Here is an 18,386-nt window from a genome sequence, read left to right on the forward strand (position 1 = left end):
CGTAACTTCCTTGATTACAAAATAGTTAACACAAATATATCAACTATATCCTGCTACATACTCCTAATTATAGCCCAGTTTGCCATCACAATGATAGACTTTGACTAAATTTCTGGCGCAAAATCTTTGTCATTAAAGCTTCATTATTTGTCAGTTTAAATTCTTATGTTTCGTAAGTTTGTTTTTTCTTCCATTCATCCGTCCAAAGTGTTCAGACAAGCTGTCAAGGACAGATGTCCGGCTTGCATGGGCTTCCATTAATTTTTTTGTCGATTACATTTGTGCATTTTCATTTTCCAAAGTATTGTTCTATGATGTGAAGCTGGTTTTTGTCCGGAGCGCATCACTAAATAAAATATATTCTAAACGCGACGACATTTATGGGTGGATCACGACGCGCTGTTGCCCTGTTAGAGAGTTCCTCCATCATCCTCGTGTGTGTAACACTGCAGCTGAAAAGTAAGAAGGCGCGATCCATTGCAGTGACAGCAAAAAGTGTTGCTTTTTCAAAAAGTGAAAGATTATATTACGGTTGCTGTGCTCGGCACATGCAACAAAACTACGATGCGTACATGTTAGTGACGTTACGGAAAGATCACTTGAGCGTCGTTCGCAACGCACAGCGTCTTTTATTTTCAACATTCGCTACCAGACCATTTTGAAAGTAAGCATTTCTAAATAAAATTCATGATCTGAGGCATTATGAAAAATGAAATGGCTGCCTGTTCGGTTGCTGGTACGCCTCTTGGTTAAATCTTCACCTCTTGCATATCCATAAAGCTGTACCTATGATTTTTTAATGATGTGAAACCTAAGGAAATGTTAGCGCGCAATTAAGGAACCAGCTACTTATTAGCTCTCGATCGAGTGTTGAATACACATATTAAAGGGAAAATAAAGAGCAGTACATGGGAAATAGAACAATCGAGCACACATATGCAAAAACACACAAATACGCACCACGCATATCAAACAATACCAACAAAAACATAAGGAAATGAGAAATGTCTCTAAAAATGTATCTAGTTAACATTCAATCCAACCGGAACAAAATAGCAGCGGACACGTCTGGTCCTTCTGGGGATGTATTCGCGCAAGTGTACATAACAGTCGATACGTCATGCACGTCTGCGCACTCATATATGATGGGTGTCATATAATACTGCGCATAATAAGTACGACATGTGTTACGCAAATGAAAGTTCATTGTTTCTGAGCACTTGTCAGCGGTTCCTCTGTTTTCCGAAAAAGCTTTAACGCTTTCGAAGTGTACGTTTGTAACGCTCCGCTAGGCCACGGGCCCAAAAGTTTCTAGATACTGAACGGTCTGCGGTCTAATGTCAACAGTTTAGATTTGAGATGGCGTCTCGGCGTGTCATGATGTGGGCACTCTATGAGAAGGTAATATACGTCTTTATTTACACACCCACATTCACATTCAAGTGTTTCAGTTCAGCCAAAGTGTGTGTAAAAATACTTTTTTTTTTGCATGTGATAGCCTTGACCAGGGAATAAGTGTTTCCATCATTCTATCTAATGCTAGCGTAATTTTGCATTCAATGAATGGTTCAATATAATATAAATCACATCTCTTTGTACTTTTTCAAACCAAAAATTTTTGCTCATTGGAAAAGTTGTAGCCTTTATAACACTACGTAATTCATTTTTCAAGATTGGTAAAGAAACAATAACAACTTTACTATATGCTTGTCGTGCCCCTTCACCGGCAGCTGTGTTACCAGGAATGTTGCATTGGCCAAGTATCCACTTGAATTTGATCTCATGTTGCTGCTTGGCTTGCTTTAGTGAGCTTTTCAAATGTTGCGTATGTCATACTATCACTAATTGCTGTCGTGTTTGTACTAGAGAGGGATGTTAATGTGGCGTGTGAATTGATGAAATGTATCCCTTTTCTCGCGTATGTGGCCGAGTCTAGAAACCTAATGAAATACAGAATAGCGAAGAGCTCAGCTGTTGTGCATAACGTCGTGCGACAAAATTTAAACTATTATCAACTATTGAGCTGTGGTATAGTAAATACTGATGTTTAAACTGATGGAATACTTGAGCCATCTGTGTAAACGTGTATCCTGGATACCACATGAGTATCTGATAAAGCGATATTTGTTGAGCAGATAGGATTAACATGTCTCGCTTTCTGATGATATCATCTACTGGCCTATGAATAAATATTCGTCTGTTGTAGATCCAGAAAGTTGTGCCAATGGCACCACGTGTCAAAGGAGGTGGCTCTTCCATCAGGACGCCGCTTGCTGTTCACTTCTCATTACACTGCCTGCTACTCTGGGGACAATGTTGGGCATACCACTGCAACGACAAGTACCGCAAATTTTCACCACGACATACGATATGTCTACCGCACCGCCAGGTGAGAGTAAAAGTTTTAGGAGTAAATTTATTTATTTATTTATTTATTTGGAATACTGTTAACCCCGAGTAAGGTCCATAGCAGGGTGTATTGACACAAGTACATATCAAAAAACAATGCAAAAAATAATACCATGTATATATATATATATATATGTGTGTGTGTGTGTGTGTGTGTGTGTGTGTGTGTGTGTGTGTGTGTGTGTGCGTGCGTGCGTGCGTGCGTGCGTGTGTGTGTGTGTGTGTGTGTGTGTGTGTGTGTGTGTGTGTGTGTGTGTGTGTGTGTGTGTGTGTGTGTGTGTGTGTGTGTGTGTGTGTGTGTGTGTGTGTGTGTGTGTGTGTGTGTGTGTGTGTGTGTGTGTGTGTGTGTGTGTGTGTGGCAGTTCATTACCGAAAAGAAATTAGTGATCATAAAGTTATCTTGGCAATTTCCCAATCATCACTTCAGACGGAAAAACCGAAGAGAAAGCAAGTAAAGCTTTATGAAAAAGGCAACTATGAAAGATTCACCACTGAACTGGACGAATTCTATACTTCTTTCGAGCAAGGTTATTGCAACCGCTCAGTAGAACGAAATTGGAGGCTGTTTTCGGATAAAAGGCAAGAATTAACTGATAAGTATGTTCCAACAGTATCCATTCAAAACAAGCAGTCAGCGCCATGGTTCTCTAACTTAATTAAAGAGAAAATAAGTAGAAAGAAAAGATTGTTTGGGAAAGCAAAGGCAAGAAATGATCAACCCACGTGGCAAGCATACCAGAATGCAGTAAAGAAGCTTTCAGAAACCATTCGCGCTGTAAACGAAACTTCTTCGAGATAACACTAACAAATATGTTAAAAAATAACCACAAGCAATTTTGGAAAGCTGTCAACCCATCTCCCCCAATCAGGATAACACTCTATGACGACAAGAATAGTTAACTAACCGATAGTGACACTGCTGTCACACTGAACAAGGCATTTTCTTCAGTGTTCACAACAGAAGCCGATGTGAACCCCTCCTTCTCCTCATATCCAGTAATTTCCGAACCGATGCCCCCGATTTCAATCACGCCCGGCGGAATTCTTCACATAGTTGAAAATATGAAACTATCGTCCGCCACCGCACCGGACGAAATAAACTCCAAAATTCTGAAAAATGTTAAATTTCCTGTCAGTGCCATTTTTTCCTTGGTTTTCGCTCAATCCTTGTCATCTATCAGTGTTCCCACTAAACGGAAACTAAGGAAAATTGTTCCCACCTACAAAAGTGGTAACAGATCACCACCTTTTAACAATCGCTTCACCTCAATTACTTCCGTTCAATCAAAAATTATGGAACATATAATTTTCATGAATATCATAAACCACCTTGAGCGCAATAACTTCATTTCCATCGCACAGCACGGGTTTCGTAAAGGGCTATCGTGCGAAACATAACTTGCCGTTTTCACCCATGATTTACAGCAATAATCTCGACAGCAATATCCAAACAGACGTAATTTCTCTCGATTTCGAAAAAGCGTTCGACAAGGTACCCCATCGCCGTCTAGCGTACAAACTATCACTGCTCAATATAGATTCATTTGCATTCAACTGGATAGAAAACTTCCTCAGAACAAGAAAGCAATTTGTCGTAGTAAATGCCGCGCAATCTAACACAACCCCTGTTCTTTCCGGCGTGCCACAAGGTAGGTTACTTGGCCCACTGCTGTTTCTTATTTATATCAATGACATCCGACATTACTAACATTACTTATATCCGACATTACTAACAACATACGTCTTTTTGCAGTTTATTGTGTGCTGTATGCCAAAATTACTTGTAACCAAGACGAACTTACGTTGCAATATGATTTAAAAACTATTGAAAAGTGGGGTAAAAGTTGGCAAATGTCATTAAAGGTTTCCAAGTGCAAATTAATGTCTTTTTTACGACACGCGAGTCCGCTAACTTTTAATTACACTCTATCAGGGTCGTCTTTACAATTCGCAAAGTCTTATAAGTACTTAGGTGTTCATATCGCGAATGTTCTCTCCTGGACCGTCCTCATAAAGAAATTAACCGCTTGCGCTACTACATCTCTTGGGTATTTGCAGCGTACTATGAAACTTGCTCCTCCTCACTTAAAACTACTGGCCTATAAAACCCTAATCCACCCAAAATTAGAGTATGCAGCCGCCATATGGGATCCGCATCAGAAGTACCTGACGGATAGCATTGAAACAATTCAAAACCACGCCGTTAGATTCACTTTCTCGGACTACTCATCGTTTATTAGTGTCACAGACCTGATATCACGCCTAGCACTTCCTCCCCTCAGCCAACGCCGGAAGTTTTCGAGACTGACATTATTTCACCGGTTTTATCATTCTTTATCACCCAACACTTATGCCGAAACCGCATGTATCGAGCCGCAGCAATAATTAACTACAAGTAACATACCCTCGTCCCCGTAAGAACACATTTGCGCAGTCATTTTTTATACGCACTACAAAGGAATGGAACCATATTCCAGATTACGTGGTCCAATTAAGAAACCTTGAACAGTTCAAGTCGTCGCTTACAGCGCCTGGGATTGTGTGATGTATTGGTGCTGTTTCTTTCTTTGATGCACTTCGCGTTTATGATTGCTATTTCCAGCTCATGTGTCCACTGAATTTTACATTTTTGTACAAGTTCTTGACCCAACGTTTGTGTATTTATTTTGTAATCATGGAGCTCGTAACACCTTTGTATGCTCGTACCAAGTGTATCTTTTGTACCACCCTTCATGTAATGCCTCCACTGCGGAGGCCCTTGAGGTATTAAAATAAATAAATAAATAAATACCGAGTGAGGAGAAAATGAATACTTGAAAATATTGTTTTTCGTTTGAAAAAGAAGTAACGTGAACGAATTTCTGCGTCTTGTGGCATAGCCTGAAGAAAGTGCGACGCATTCATGAGTGTTGCTTTTTAATTCGCCTTTGACAAATTTAAGCACAATATGAGGGCGTGCAATTTCGTTTCCATCTGACAGCGTCCATAAATTCCGTCCCATCGGTTCAGTAACAGACGTAATACCATATTGCTTTATGATAAACCTGACTGCTGTACTTTGCACTCTTTCCAGTTTATTGATGATATTAGCAGTAAATGGGTCCCATATTACGTTTCTATATTCAAGCAGGTCATACAATATCGTTTAAAATGTCACTCTCTTTCCAACAGGACTGCTCGATAGCTTCAGCCGGTGTGACGAAGCAAGAAATCCAGGAAATAATGACTGCACACAATAAATACCGGCAGTACGTCGCCACGGGCAAGGTTCCCGGATTTCCGCCTGCTGCCAATATGATGGAGCTAGTAAGCTTTGTTGCGCATCTTATTCTGCACAATTAATTACTGTGTCAGGCAGCCTTCGAGAGCACAAGGCCTATTGCGCACATACACTTACAATAAGATGAGCTAATTCCTGTCTCAAGAGATGGGCTGCCAATACATCTTAATATATTACCGAAGACCAAATAGTACGGGACCAATAAACATAAAACTATGTTCACTCATCTCATAAGCTGGTGTTCCACACTATAGCAAAAATAATTACGCAGCACTATGCACGTGTAACTTGGGTGCATTAAATTGATAAACGTCACAACCACCAGGGATCACCTGTAATGGAGCGAAATACTAACAAACTTCCAATTCAGCTTTAGCGCGTTAAAGCATCAGCCCACTATATCGTTCTGCTAAACTAATTACTAACGGCGTTAACGTTACGCACGAAGTCGACTTGAATAAATTGAAAACTAACTTATTTCGCTCATCTTAAGTTACATGCCACGGAACATCGCATTGCTCGTACATGATGTAGCCATTTAACGAAACCGACTGAATCACTTGCTGTTCTATATCGAAATGAATAAGTTTTTTCCGCCATGTTACGTATTCGTTCCATAATGTTTCATCATGGCTTTTAAATTGTCAATTCAATGGCTGACGCAGGTCTGGGACAGTGAGCTTGCTGCAGTGGCTCAGGCGCACGCGAAGCAGTGCCGATTCCACCACGACTGCTACTCCTGCCGAAGGGTTTGTAAGTTCGGGGTTTCTTATGTGGCGCCAACGCGTTTCATTAGGTTTCACATTAAAAGCAAGTGTTCAACGTGGTCCCCATTCACCACTGTGGATCAGATAGCTATAGCAACTGGCGCGTTACAACTTTTACTCACGCAGCTTATGTGCCTGAATCAATCTGACATAACACGTCTCCTTACGTTCATCAGCCAACTGAAAGTTTTCCCAAGGGTTGTCGGAAACTCAAGCTCATAATGCGCGCTCTATAAAGCCACCAAGTTTTCTATGGTGGGTCTAGCGACCGTTTATTGCACTTTGGGTACCGCAAGCGGGGAAACTGGATAAATCTTGTCTCTCCCCCCCTTTTTTTTAACTTTCACCTATGCCTGTTTCCACATTTGACCTACATCACATAATGCAGACTAATTATCAAAACTGAACTCATAACTGATGTTGCTTAGCAGTACGACGTGATGGCCAATGTGACACAGCGGCAGCTCTTGTTCAGAACGTAAGTTTAATTTTGCTTTGTACGTATTTGAACGAGTGGTACACCATCAATTTACCCTACGCGTACTCTGTCAAAACAGCCAGACGACACCCAGCTTTTTTTCGACGTAGCTCTGGAGAGCTTCTCTTGGATTGATCGCTGTCTCCCATGCGGTGTCAGTGTCTCTTGTTTTTTTTTTCTTTCTGTCCGTCTCTTGGTAGGTAAACCACAAGTACAATATTGTGTTGATTTATTTATTTGTTTATTTATTTATTTGTTTATTATTTATTTGTTTATTTATTCTTAATTACGTTAATTCGCAGAGTGAATTCATAATTATGCACTGGTTCTTGATAGTTAATCGGGTGTTCCTGATCACAATGCTCTAAAGTGCGCTAGGCTTGTGTGACTGCAAGTGAGTACAACAATCCCCGTGCCAAAAATAAACGTGTCTAATTAGCAGCAAAACTTATATGAAGAGCAGTGTGTAGAAAACTAAGCACATTTAGTACCTTTATACCAGACAGGTAGACGCTAGAAGCAATTGGATAGATTCAATGTCTGAAAATTGGCTGAGAATACAAGTAATGGGTGCATTGAATAGTGTAAATTTAACGCACGAGACAAGTACGCTATCAATTGAAGGCTTTTTTTCTGTCGGTCACTCTTAAAGAACGTTCGTAGAGCAATACTGGAACTCCCGATGCAGGGGCTCTCGGTTGACTGTCTGCTGAAAGTATTTTAGCACTCCGTATGCAGCTGCAGCAATGAATGAATATCAACGACACGAGCGTACTTAAATAGTCGTAATGTTGGTGCAGAATAAAAACGTTATCTTCGTTTTCCCCTCAGCCAGGTTTTCAGCGGGACAAAACATGTTTCTCCATTACTCATCCTCGCTGCGACTGAAACCGACCAACTGGGCGAACGTCGTCAAAGGCTGGTTCGACGAGTACAAGTTGTTCAATCCCAACGAAGTTGACTCATTTCGAACTGTACAAGACAGCGGCCATTTTACTCAGGTACAGGCACTGATCATACGAAACGTGTGAGAAAATTCTTCGACCAAAATGTTTGTCAGATTACTTATTATCTATTGAGAAAAATAATTTGACACCTAACATCAATGCATATATATTCACAAGGAAATGCAACATATATATAGTATGTGTGTGTGTGTGTGTGTGTGTGTGTGTGTGTGTGTGTGTGTGTGTGTGTGTGTGTGTGTGTGTGTGTGTGTTTACTCAGGTACATTTTACTCAGGTACAGGCACTGATCATACGAAACGTGTGAGAAAATTCTTCGACCAAAATGTCGAAGAATTTGTGTGTGTGTGTGTGTGTGTGTGTGTGTGTGTGTGTGTGTGTGTGTGTGTGTGTGCGTGCGTGCGTGCGTGCGTGCGTGCGTGTGTGTGTGTGTGTGCGTGCGTGTGTGTGTGTGTGTGTGTGTGTGTGTGTGTGTGTGTGTGTGTGTGTGTGTGTGTGTGTGTGTGTGTGTGTGTGTGTGTGTGTGTGTGTGTGTGTGTGTGTGTGTGTGTGTGGTATCTAAATTTGGCGATCAGTTTAGGCGGCCTTGGCCAGTGAAGCCCATGGGTTCGAGGCTCCACTGTACGACCTCATGATGGCCCCCTGTCCCAGAACCTTACGAATAAACTTCTTCTTCTTCTTCTTCTTCTTCTTCTTCTTCTTCTTCTTCTTCTTCTTCTTCTTCTTCTTCTTCTTCTTCTTCTTCTTCTTCTTCTTCTTCTTCTTCTTCTTCTTCTTCTTCTTCTTCTTCTTCTTCTTCTTCTTCTTCTTTATTGAAATAGAAAATAAACGAAGGAGTTTTTGTCACCGTTACTTGGCGACGGCTACCCCTTTCCACCTAAATGGTACAAATAAAAGTATGAAAAAAAACAATGACATATATACATATATACAGTCCTTCATGGGTGAGAGCAAAATTTCTCTTATAAGGGCAGAACAAACACGTAGACGACACGCTCACTTTTAAGTTTTGTCCGCTGAGTAGTCGTCACAAATCCTCGTTTCTTCGAAGAAGTGTTGCAGCACCTTCATTGCTTTGCCATTTGTTTTGGATGGCCATGGACCTAGTATTTTATTCAACCCGAATGGTCGCTCAGGATCTTACCTATGCAGTTCTTGTTCTAGTCGCCTTCGGTGTGTCGTGTTTCGGACAGTCGAGCAAGATATGACAGATATCCTCGTCGTCGTGGCCGCATGAACATGCTGACGATGTTGCACGATGAATACGACGTAGTGCTTTGTGTAAGCAGTTCCGAGTCGTAGGCGATGAATGAGTGTGTCCATACATCTTGGGAGGTCACGGTCTAAATGGAATTCAAGATTAGGATCAACAGAATATAAGATCGATTCCTTTGTTCTGTATGTGAACCAGGTAGACAGGCATAATTCACGTTTTGTTGTTCTTAAAATTCTATTTACATCATATTGAGATACCGGAATGAGGCACGTTTGCGTAGAATTATGAGCGGTTTTTGCCAACACATCCGCCATTTCATTTCCCTAAATTCCGCAGTGACTAGAAACCCACTGAAATGCCACTCGATGATTCGACTTCGTAGCTTCTGAGAGCTCTTTTAGTATAGCGTATACTATACGCACATCAATATGTCTTGAAGTGGCACTTTCCACACATGAGAGTGCTACCAGAGAGTCTGTAATTACCACCCATTTTCTTGGTGTCTTTGACAGTTTAATAAAGCTTATGGCTGGCAAAATTGCTACGAGCTCCGACGTTGTTGAAGAAGAGAGGTGGCCCAACCGACATGCAAATTCTTCGTGCAATTCCGGAATTATGAGTGCTGATGTCACTGTCTCTTTGGTGACGGAGCCGTCAGTGTACACGTGAGTGTATGCTTGGTACCTGTCAAACAGATGATGTGATGCCAACTGCTGAGTGGCAACGTTGGCACTTCATGTTTGCTGCGAAGTCCTTCTATTGACGTTTCAATAGTCGGTAGCTCAAGCAGCCATGGAGGGTAGTTTTGGTCCAGTGGCCAATGTGTCGACACAGGAAGCCGGGAAATGTACTGTTGGTACACATGGTGTATTTGCGCTCCAGCACGGTTCACGATGTTGGATATGAGCGGATGGGAAGGGTGTTGCGTGGCTAGACGAAAGAGGTGCCGACATGTCACCACATTTCCAATTACTATAAAGTTGGGTTCTCTTGCCTCTGCCAGTGTCAAAGAACTTGATGTTGCCTGTGGAACCCCCAGACATATGCGTAAGCTTCGTGCTTGTAACAGCTGAAGTCGGTGTAGCGACGTCTGAGAGATGTTGTGGAGAACTGGCGCAGAGTAGGCAATTTTCTGTCGGATTAGTGCACAATGGACGTGGAGGAGAGACGCTGATGTACCGCCCCATTTTGATTCTCTGGCCATCCACAAAAAGCTTCAAGTTTTTCACCCTTTTTCTCGTAAATGACAGAACTACAGATTTGGCGTGAGAAATCTGCATGCCTCGCTCTTTGAGGTAATCACTTATTGCGTCTAGTCCTTGTTGAAGCCGATGTTCGATCACTTCCAGTGATTTGTTAGACGTCCATATGCATATGTCGTCTGCACTACTACTACTACTACTACTACTACTACTACTACTACTACTACTACTACTACTACTACTACTACTACTACTACTACTACTACTACTACTACTACCGCTACTACCGCTACTACCGCTTCTTCTTCTTCTTCTTCTTCTTCTTCTTCTTCTTCTTCTTCTTCTTCTTCTTCTTCGTCTTCTTCATCATCTTCTTCTTCTTCTTCTTCTTCTTCTTCTTCTTCTTCTTCTTCTTCTTCTTCTTCTTCTTCTCCTCCTTCTTCTTCTTCTTCTTCTTCTTCTTCTTCTTCTTCTTCTTCTTCTTCTTCTTCTTCTTCTTCTTCTTCTTCTTCTTCTTCTTCTTCTTCTTCTTCTTACATTAAGCTATGCTCATTTTTTCTGCCCTTCAAATCACACGCAAGCTTCACGCTGCCATATTTTGTATAAGCGATTAAAAATTCGGGTATCTGGCTGGTATCTGTGGTGCAACACCTTGCGTTCAGGTGGTACTCACCTGTCGACAAGAAATGTAGCGGAGCTTCTCCATTAGTACCAGGCTTAAGTTTTAATAGCCAATTGTTATCGGTAGAAGTATTTTGAAACAAATTAAGCTTAAGGGTGCAAAGGCAGTCTTAAAGAAGACAAGGCCACTAGAGTGAACGTTGACTACAGATGCTATTCATGTTCCAGGGATTTTGCATCACTTCGAAATTCCGTCTTGCCTTAATTTCAACCATATTATGTTTAATTGTTCTCAATTGAAACATTCGTCAATGGTTTATCAATTTTGATGACGGTCATAACATTGCAAGCCTCTGTCTTTAGCCTGCAATCAAAAATTAGTTAACTTAGCTGACCAATTCGCAATGCTAGAGATGCCGTACTGCGAGTTCAAGGAAAAGATTGACAGGATATAGCCCCAGCAAAGCATTAGTTTCAGGCTTATGGTTAAAGAAGCATTGGTTTTGCTGGGTGTATTTATAATTAGGTATTTTAATTCAGTACTTTAAGGAAGAATACGGAGGCAAGCTTAGCTTCTTTGATGATACGAAGATTATTGTGAGAATGGGTAATATGTAGGCACGTTTGGTACCGTAGGCTTCCGCTTTATTGGTGAAAACAAACGATTGCGGTATAGGTCCTTTCATTAGCCTGTTCAGGCGGGCTACACAAGTGTGACTTAGCATCTGGTTCTTGCTTTCTGAGCATGTGTTTTTGGTGCTACACCTGTTTTTTTTTCTTTGTTCAGTGCTTGACCAATGTAGAGTGCGATATTCCATTCGTCTCCGTACCTTACCTTGGGAACGTGGCTTTTTTTTTTCGCACAGCCGTACACTTTCAGTATGTATAACACACTATAGACTAATAAAGGTTGTCTTCTTATTAGGTACGCTTCTTTGTAAATTTGGCATGTAAGGTTTCTGCGAATGATTTGAGTTATTTGCTACACGTTCGTGTGTTCTATTTTTCCCGTGTGTATACCCTGAAAAACTGTGCTTGCAATGGCGGTTGTCTTCGTGTGAGACCAATATACGCACTTTTAATCATTTTTCTTAAGCACAGTTGATCTGGGCGAAAACCACTCATGTTGGTTGCGGCAAAGCAAGATTCAAGATTAAGGACGAGGATTGGTATCGTACGCTGTACACGTGCAACTATGGACCCATGTAAGTGCGTGTCCTGTATATCTTTGTCAAACTCGCAACAAGAGCCACAACTGCAACCACAACTCTCACCTGCCGTAATTATTGAGTGCAATATGAATTAAATAATGTTGATAATCGTGTAATAAATAACGTATTGAAATAATTAAGATAATGTTTAGCATTTTATCATCAACACTTGCATGCCATTTTCGCCTGCTGTTCTTCCATGCGAGTTCGACCGACATACACTATAGCGGATCATCACATGTTTCGCCTACGTGTCGATGAATGACAACATGATTCTCAAGCGGTGACGTGCAACTACTCTCCCTTTTTGTTTATGCTCAGCTGTGCCAGCCTGCTGAAGGAACTGCTCTTTGAAAAAAATCCGGAAGATCTCACGCTTTCTGGCGTTCAATGCCATGTGAAGCAGTAGTCGAGTAGTGGCCTATAACAACTTTTTAGTAGTTACGGGCATATCCTGTCTAGGTCTGTAACAAGAAATTTTTTTCCAAAAAACAAAGCCTAAGCCCACCCCCCACCCCCCAAAAACATAAGCAACACAGAAACAGACAAAAAGTTAGATAGTGAGAGAGATCGACTGCAGAAAGAAAGACGAGGAGCTAGGAAGGAACTCTTGTTCATGTTCTAGTTTTTGTTGAACTCCTTAGATTGACATTTACTTCTATTTCCTTAATATAGCAAGTCGTATTCCTTGCCGCTTATTGTATCGGTCTTCCTTTGTTCTTCATTCACTCTAAAGTTCTACTGTTCAGGTTTAGCCCAATGCTTGATCACCGAGAACACACCACGATGATATTATTGGGCTGGGATGCACTCCAAGGCATCTTCGCCTTACGCCAACGCATCTTTGCGACCACTGTTATTTAAAAGCAAAGTGTGGCGACAAAAAGTTATTAGTTAAGCTTATTTATTCTAGGTCGTTTCACGTATAGCATCCCAGTAACATTTATAAATATCACATATGTACAATGATATAGCCGTGCACGTCGGGTAAATGTCGACTGTAGTTATATAGGCGCACCATTCGCTGAAGTTCACTTAAGTAGCAGTATCCCAGGGATACCATCCACGCGAACACCAGTGCTTCATATCAGTTTACCGCTTCAGGTGCTATCAGTATTCCTGTTTCTGTTGACATGATTACGTAATTGTAAATGACTGCTTCTATAAAATATATGCGGCTGTTAAATGTATCTCTGTGCGGGCATTTGTACGTATTTTTCAGCACCACTTCGTAACGTTTCGCTTAATAAAAAATACAACACAGTCAACTTCTATCCGCATGCTTACTTGGCATGACATCGATTCCCGAGGTAAGCGGGATCTGCCTATTATTTTTGTTGGTTTTTTTTTTGTTTTTTAATTGTGAAATTGGTTATTCAGAGTCCACGTTTTCCGCAACAGGGGCAATGTTATTCAGTCTAGGGTCTACCAAAAAGGTCGACCGTGCAGCCACTGCCCGAACAGAACATCTTGCAGCCCGTCTTTGCCTGGTTTGTGCCGCTTGGCTGCAGTGCCATTGGCACGTAAGTATCAATACAAACTGTGGGTCGTATTTTGCTGGAGAACTACGTCACTTCAATTCTACTTACCTACGACAGCCGAAGTTTCGAGCAGGCTGGTTTATGACGAAGCAGCAACGAAGAGATGACGATGCTTTCCAAACAGGCCTGCACTACGTGCAGGCCTGTTCAAGCTTGTTCAGTAGAGGGCGTGCAATATAGAGAGTACGTAAAATTGAGGAACAACAAAGGAAAAGCCTAAATACGCAACAAACCATAAGAAAAAAAAAGCCATAAATGAATTGTGCAGTTGAATATTTCCGTGGGCATCTGTCAATCCAGGGTACATGCTCAAGACAAATTAGAATATTAAAATAAAAAAGTTACGTACTTTGTAAACACGATTATGTAAGTGCGTTTATACGTGAACTAGCGCTACTATACATTAAAGCCAGTGTAATTACACTAATTTAAACATAGTTCACCTTCACCTTCTTTTTTTTCTCACGCTTTATCTCGCAACTGTTCACTAGCCTTATTCACTCGCGAAAACGCTTGAAAATTTTGCTCAAGTACAAGCCTTATCAAACGTGCATCAAGAAGCGCATTCCAGGTCTAGTGTAATAATAACTTTGACATAATTAAATGAACTGATAATTTACTTGTGAATCCCTTTTATTTCAGGGCTATCCCCTGCCGACGTCGTTCGAATATATCATTTTCCTCAGAAGAGTGAGTATTGAACAAGGGCGCTGGAATGGTAATATTAGATAACAAATCGAATGAAATAGCAAATGATTTCTTTCGAACGAGGTTTTCAAATAAAAATGAACTGCTGATTTTGGCAAATTAAATCAAATGGTGCATTCCTGTATCTCTATTTTCTGTGAGCCATTTGCGTGTGTTTCGCTTTTATAGCAAACAGTGACATTCCTTTTTGAATGATTATTTCTGTTTGTTTTAACTTTTCAGACAAGGGTTTGATGAACCATGTCCGTGTGTATCCTTTCCCGCAGCAGGCGCCAAAACGTGAGTGGCCGCCTAATTTTGTAATAATTCTCCCATCAAATAAGTCTCGCAGAGGCATCCTTGCCGTTCAGGACAATGTGCATTACTTCCCACTAGAAGCCGCATCTCTACCCACGCCCCTTCTTTGCTCTCTCTCAAAACACACACACACACACACACACACACACACACACACACACACACACACACACACACACACATATATATATATATATATATATATATATATATATATATATATATATATATATATATATATATATATATATATATATATATATATATATATATATATATATATATATATATATATAATATTTTATAGAATATATATATTCTTGGAAATATTATCACTACAAGGCATTAGTGGTTTTTGTATAGATGACGCTGTTATAACTAGAAATTCACAGCATGTTCAGGGAGTGAATGATGATGAGTGAGGCGAAGCGTCCGTCTGATGCGTGCTCCAGACAGACAGACAGACGCTCCGCCTCACTCACCATCAGTCACTGCGTATATATATATATATATATATATATATATATATATATATATATATATATATATATATATATATATATATATATATATATATATATATATATATATATATATATATATATATATATATATATATATATATATATATATATATATATATAGCAGCCAGTCGTACGAATAAAACAATCACAGCATACCCACGCAGTGACTGATGGTGAGTGAGGCGGAGCGTCTGTCTGTCTGTCTGTCTGTCTGGAGCACGCATCAGACGGACGCTTCGCCTCACTCATCATCATTCACTCCCTGAACATGCTGTGAATTTCTAGTTATAACAGCGTCATCTATACAAAAACCACTAATGCCTTGTAGTGATAATATTTCCAAGAATATATATATTCTAGAAAATATTATATATATATATATATTTGCGTGTGTGTGTGTGTGTGTGTGCGTGTGTGTGTGTGTGTGTGTGTGTGTGTGTGTGTGTGTGTGTGTGTGTGTGTGTGTGTGTGTGTGTGTGTGTGTGTGTGTGTGTGTGTGTGTGTGTGTGTGTGTGTGTGTGTGTGTGTGTGTGTGTGTGTGTGTGTGTGTGTGTGAATAATTTTGTATCCGGGGGTATCCGGAGTTTAACGTGTCAAAACCTCAGTATAACTATGAGCGATCCTATAGTGGAGGGCTGTGTAAAATTTTGCTATCTGGTGGTCTTTAACGCGGACTGATGTCACGCAGTATACAGGCCTCTGGCCTTTCACCACCATTGAAATGCGACGGCCACGGCAAGGGTCGAACCCGCGACCCTCAGGTCAGCAACCAAGCACAGTAATCACTTCACCACCGCGGCCAACTTATGTAAACAAATAAAAAAAAATCTCGAAGAGGCGTTGTCAAGGGAGTTAACGTTTCGACAGGTGTTCACGTCTTCTCCGAGACACCAGCTGCCTAGAAGACCACAAGACCACTTGTCGAAATGTTCGCTACAGTGGCAACCCCTGTTCAAGCATACTGATCTCGTCAATATGCTTGAACATATCCTGTACTTTTGTTTTCTGCCTGTATGTTTAGAAAATGAGACGATTTGGAGTAGTCGGCCCTCTCCTACGGGAGGGTGTTGAGCTGTCAGTCTGTAATTATGAAGACCTCCAAAATTGTCTTGAGAACAAAAAGTGATCAATATTTAGAGATGCACATGTACACAACTACGGGAGAGCGCTAAGCCGTCTCGGTTCGAGTCAATCGAGGTGAGTACACTCGAACCCACTTGAACAATACTCAAGTACCAAGAAACTTTCATTCTTATAACCGATAATTTCTATAATCGGGTTGAACAAAAAAAAGCAAGACAGGATGGCGGGCTACTCTGAGAAAACGGAAATATTGGTAATAATCAATAGGATATGTCAACAGACATCAGCCCTCGAATAAAATAAAAAAGATGCCACTTTTTCGGACATGCTTGAAAATTCGGACGCTTTCACTGGACCGCTACGTGGCTTATAGAACCAATGCCTAACAACATAGGATGTTCTGGTTGCTGAAGGTTTTCCAAGTCTAGACTTCTTACTTAAATTGTGTGTCCGAAAGTGGAGCCACCACCAATCTGGAGCCACCACCAATCCAACAACGTACTGCATTTTGAAAAGGCGCTTTGCCGCAGCACTGTAACGTTTTTGGTAAAGCATACCGCAAATACGAAGGGGTGCCAGGGCGAATTGGGGTTGTAAGCGAGGTTTCACTATCTTGAATTTCTCGTTTTCTTCTTTTCCGAGATTTTTTGTCCATCAACTTTTGGCATTGACACCAAACAGCCACAATTTATTGTTATAACCGATAATGCGGCATGTAAGCATTACTGCAAGTGTGTTATTTCGCCATAGAAAAAAAATTGGGGCATATCCACGGAGTGAATGATGATGAGTACGGTGAAGCGTTCGTCAGTCCACCGCACTTCCATCCATCCGTTCGTTCTTGCTGCCGTCCATCCATAAGTCAGGCCATCCACCCGTTCATCCGCCCGTACGTGCGTGCGTCTGTTCGTCCATGCGTTCATCCATCCGTCCGACCGTACGTCAAACAGACAGACAGAGCGACGACGGACTGACGCGGGCAGCGGATGATTCACGGTTTGTCGATAAAACTCTCCGAACCTTCGCCCCACTCACCATCATTCACTCCGTGGATATGCTGTGAGGTGGTTACTACATACATACATACATACATACATACATACATACATACATACATACATACATACATACATACATACATACATACATACATACATACATACATACATACATACATACATACATACATACATACATACATACATACATACATACATACATACATACATACATACATACATACATACATACATACATACATACATACATACATACATACATACATACATACATACATACATACATACATACATACATACATACATACATACATACATACATACATACATACATACATACATACATACATACATACATACATGTGACGACCAACCCACAACTTTAAAGAGCTTCGCCCCTAAAAATACAGATGTCTCAGGGCACCAGGTTCTCAAGCAAAGGGCACGGTTAACTGCTCCCCTACGGTCCTTATAGCACGCACAGGGTACATACACTTAAGGAAAATATAACATAAAAATATGGGCTGTTTTCACGCCAGCTGTACGTTGTTTATCGTGAACTTATTTACAGCGCAACACCAGAAAAAACACAGGACAGGGAAGGAGCAAAAGAGAAAAAAGAAAAAAAAAGAAAAGACGGCGTACCTTGTTTGGTGAAGTCATTTACCTTGTGTGTTTGGAAACAAGTGGTCAACGATTACCGGAACCATGTACCCCATAATCACTGAGTAGTGTGTAACTACTCCTCGTACTATCTAAATGGTTCAAGTTCTCAGAAAACATGCAAGCGATTCAGAGTATACGGTAGTTTACTATAGGAGAATTGACGGCGGCTGTCTTTGCTGCCGTTCGGTATGTGTTTAAGAAAAAGAAACCTCGAGCCATTTGGGCTTAGAACGATTGCCACATGGAAAATTTAGTATGCTGGCCTGTCTACTCTTCGATAATCCAATGACCTACTGCTGTTGAAGAGTGATTGGAAAGTGTTTCAATAGGCCCATCTCACGTATACTCCAGAAAAGTGGCTCAGCTTCTTCACAAAGTCATCTTTCGCATTGTCATTCA

General features: G+C 40.9%; 1 protein-coding gene across 2 annotated transcripts in view; it reads left to right on the forward strand.

Moving 5' to 3' along the window:
* LOC142813939 (CRISP/Allergen/PR-1-like) overlaps positions 1-18,386 on the forward strand; it is a 36,936-nt gene that overhangs the window by 9,478 nt on the left and 9,072 nt on the right. For both annotated transcript variants that reach the window (XM_075891891.1, XM_075891892.1), the window contains exons 2-9: positions 2,207-2,389; positions 5,581-5,715; positions 6,355-6,442; positions 7,766-7,935; positions 12,040-12,143; positions 13,551-13,672; positions 14,333-14,380; positions 14,621-14,677. In XM_075891891.1, coding sequence (XP_075748006.1) covers positions 2,207-2,389; positions 5,581-5,715; positions 6,355-6,442; positions 7,766-7,935; positions 12,040-12,143; positions 13,551-13,672; positions 14,333-14,380; positions 14,621-14,677 — 907 coding nt within the window. The remainder of the gene's footprint in view (positions 1-2,206; positions 2,390-5,580; positions 5,716-6,354; positions 6,443-7,765; positions 7,936-12,039; positions 12,144-13,550; positions 13,673-14,332; positions 14,381-14,620; positions 14,678-18,386) is intronic.

Source organism: Rhipicephalus microplus, chromosome 4, assembly GCF_043290135.1.
Source record: "Rhipicephalus microplus isolate Deutch F79 chromosome 4, USDA_Rmic, whole genome shotgun sequence".
Taxonomy (NCBI): Eukaryota; Metazoa; Arthropoda; class Arachnida; order Ixodida; family Ixodidae; genus Rhipicephalus; species Rhipicephalus microplus.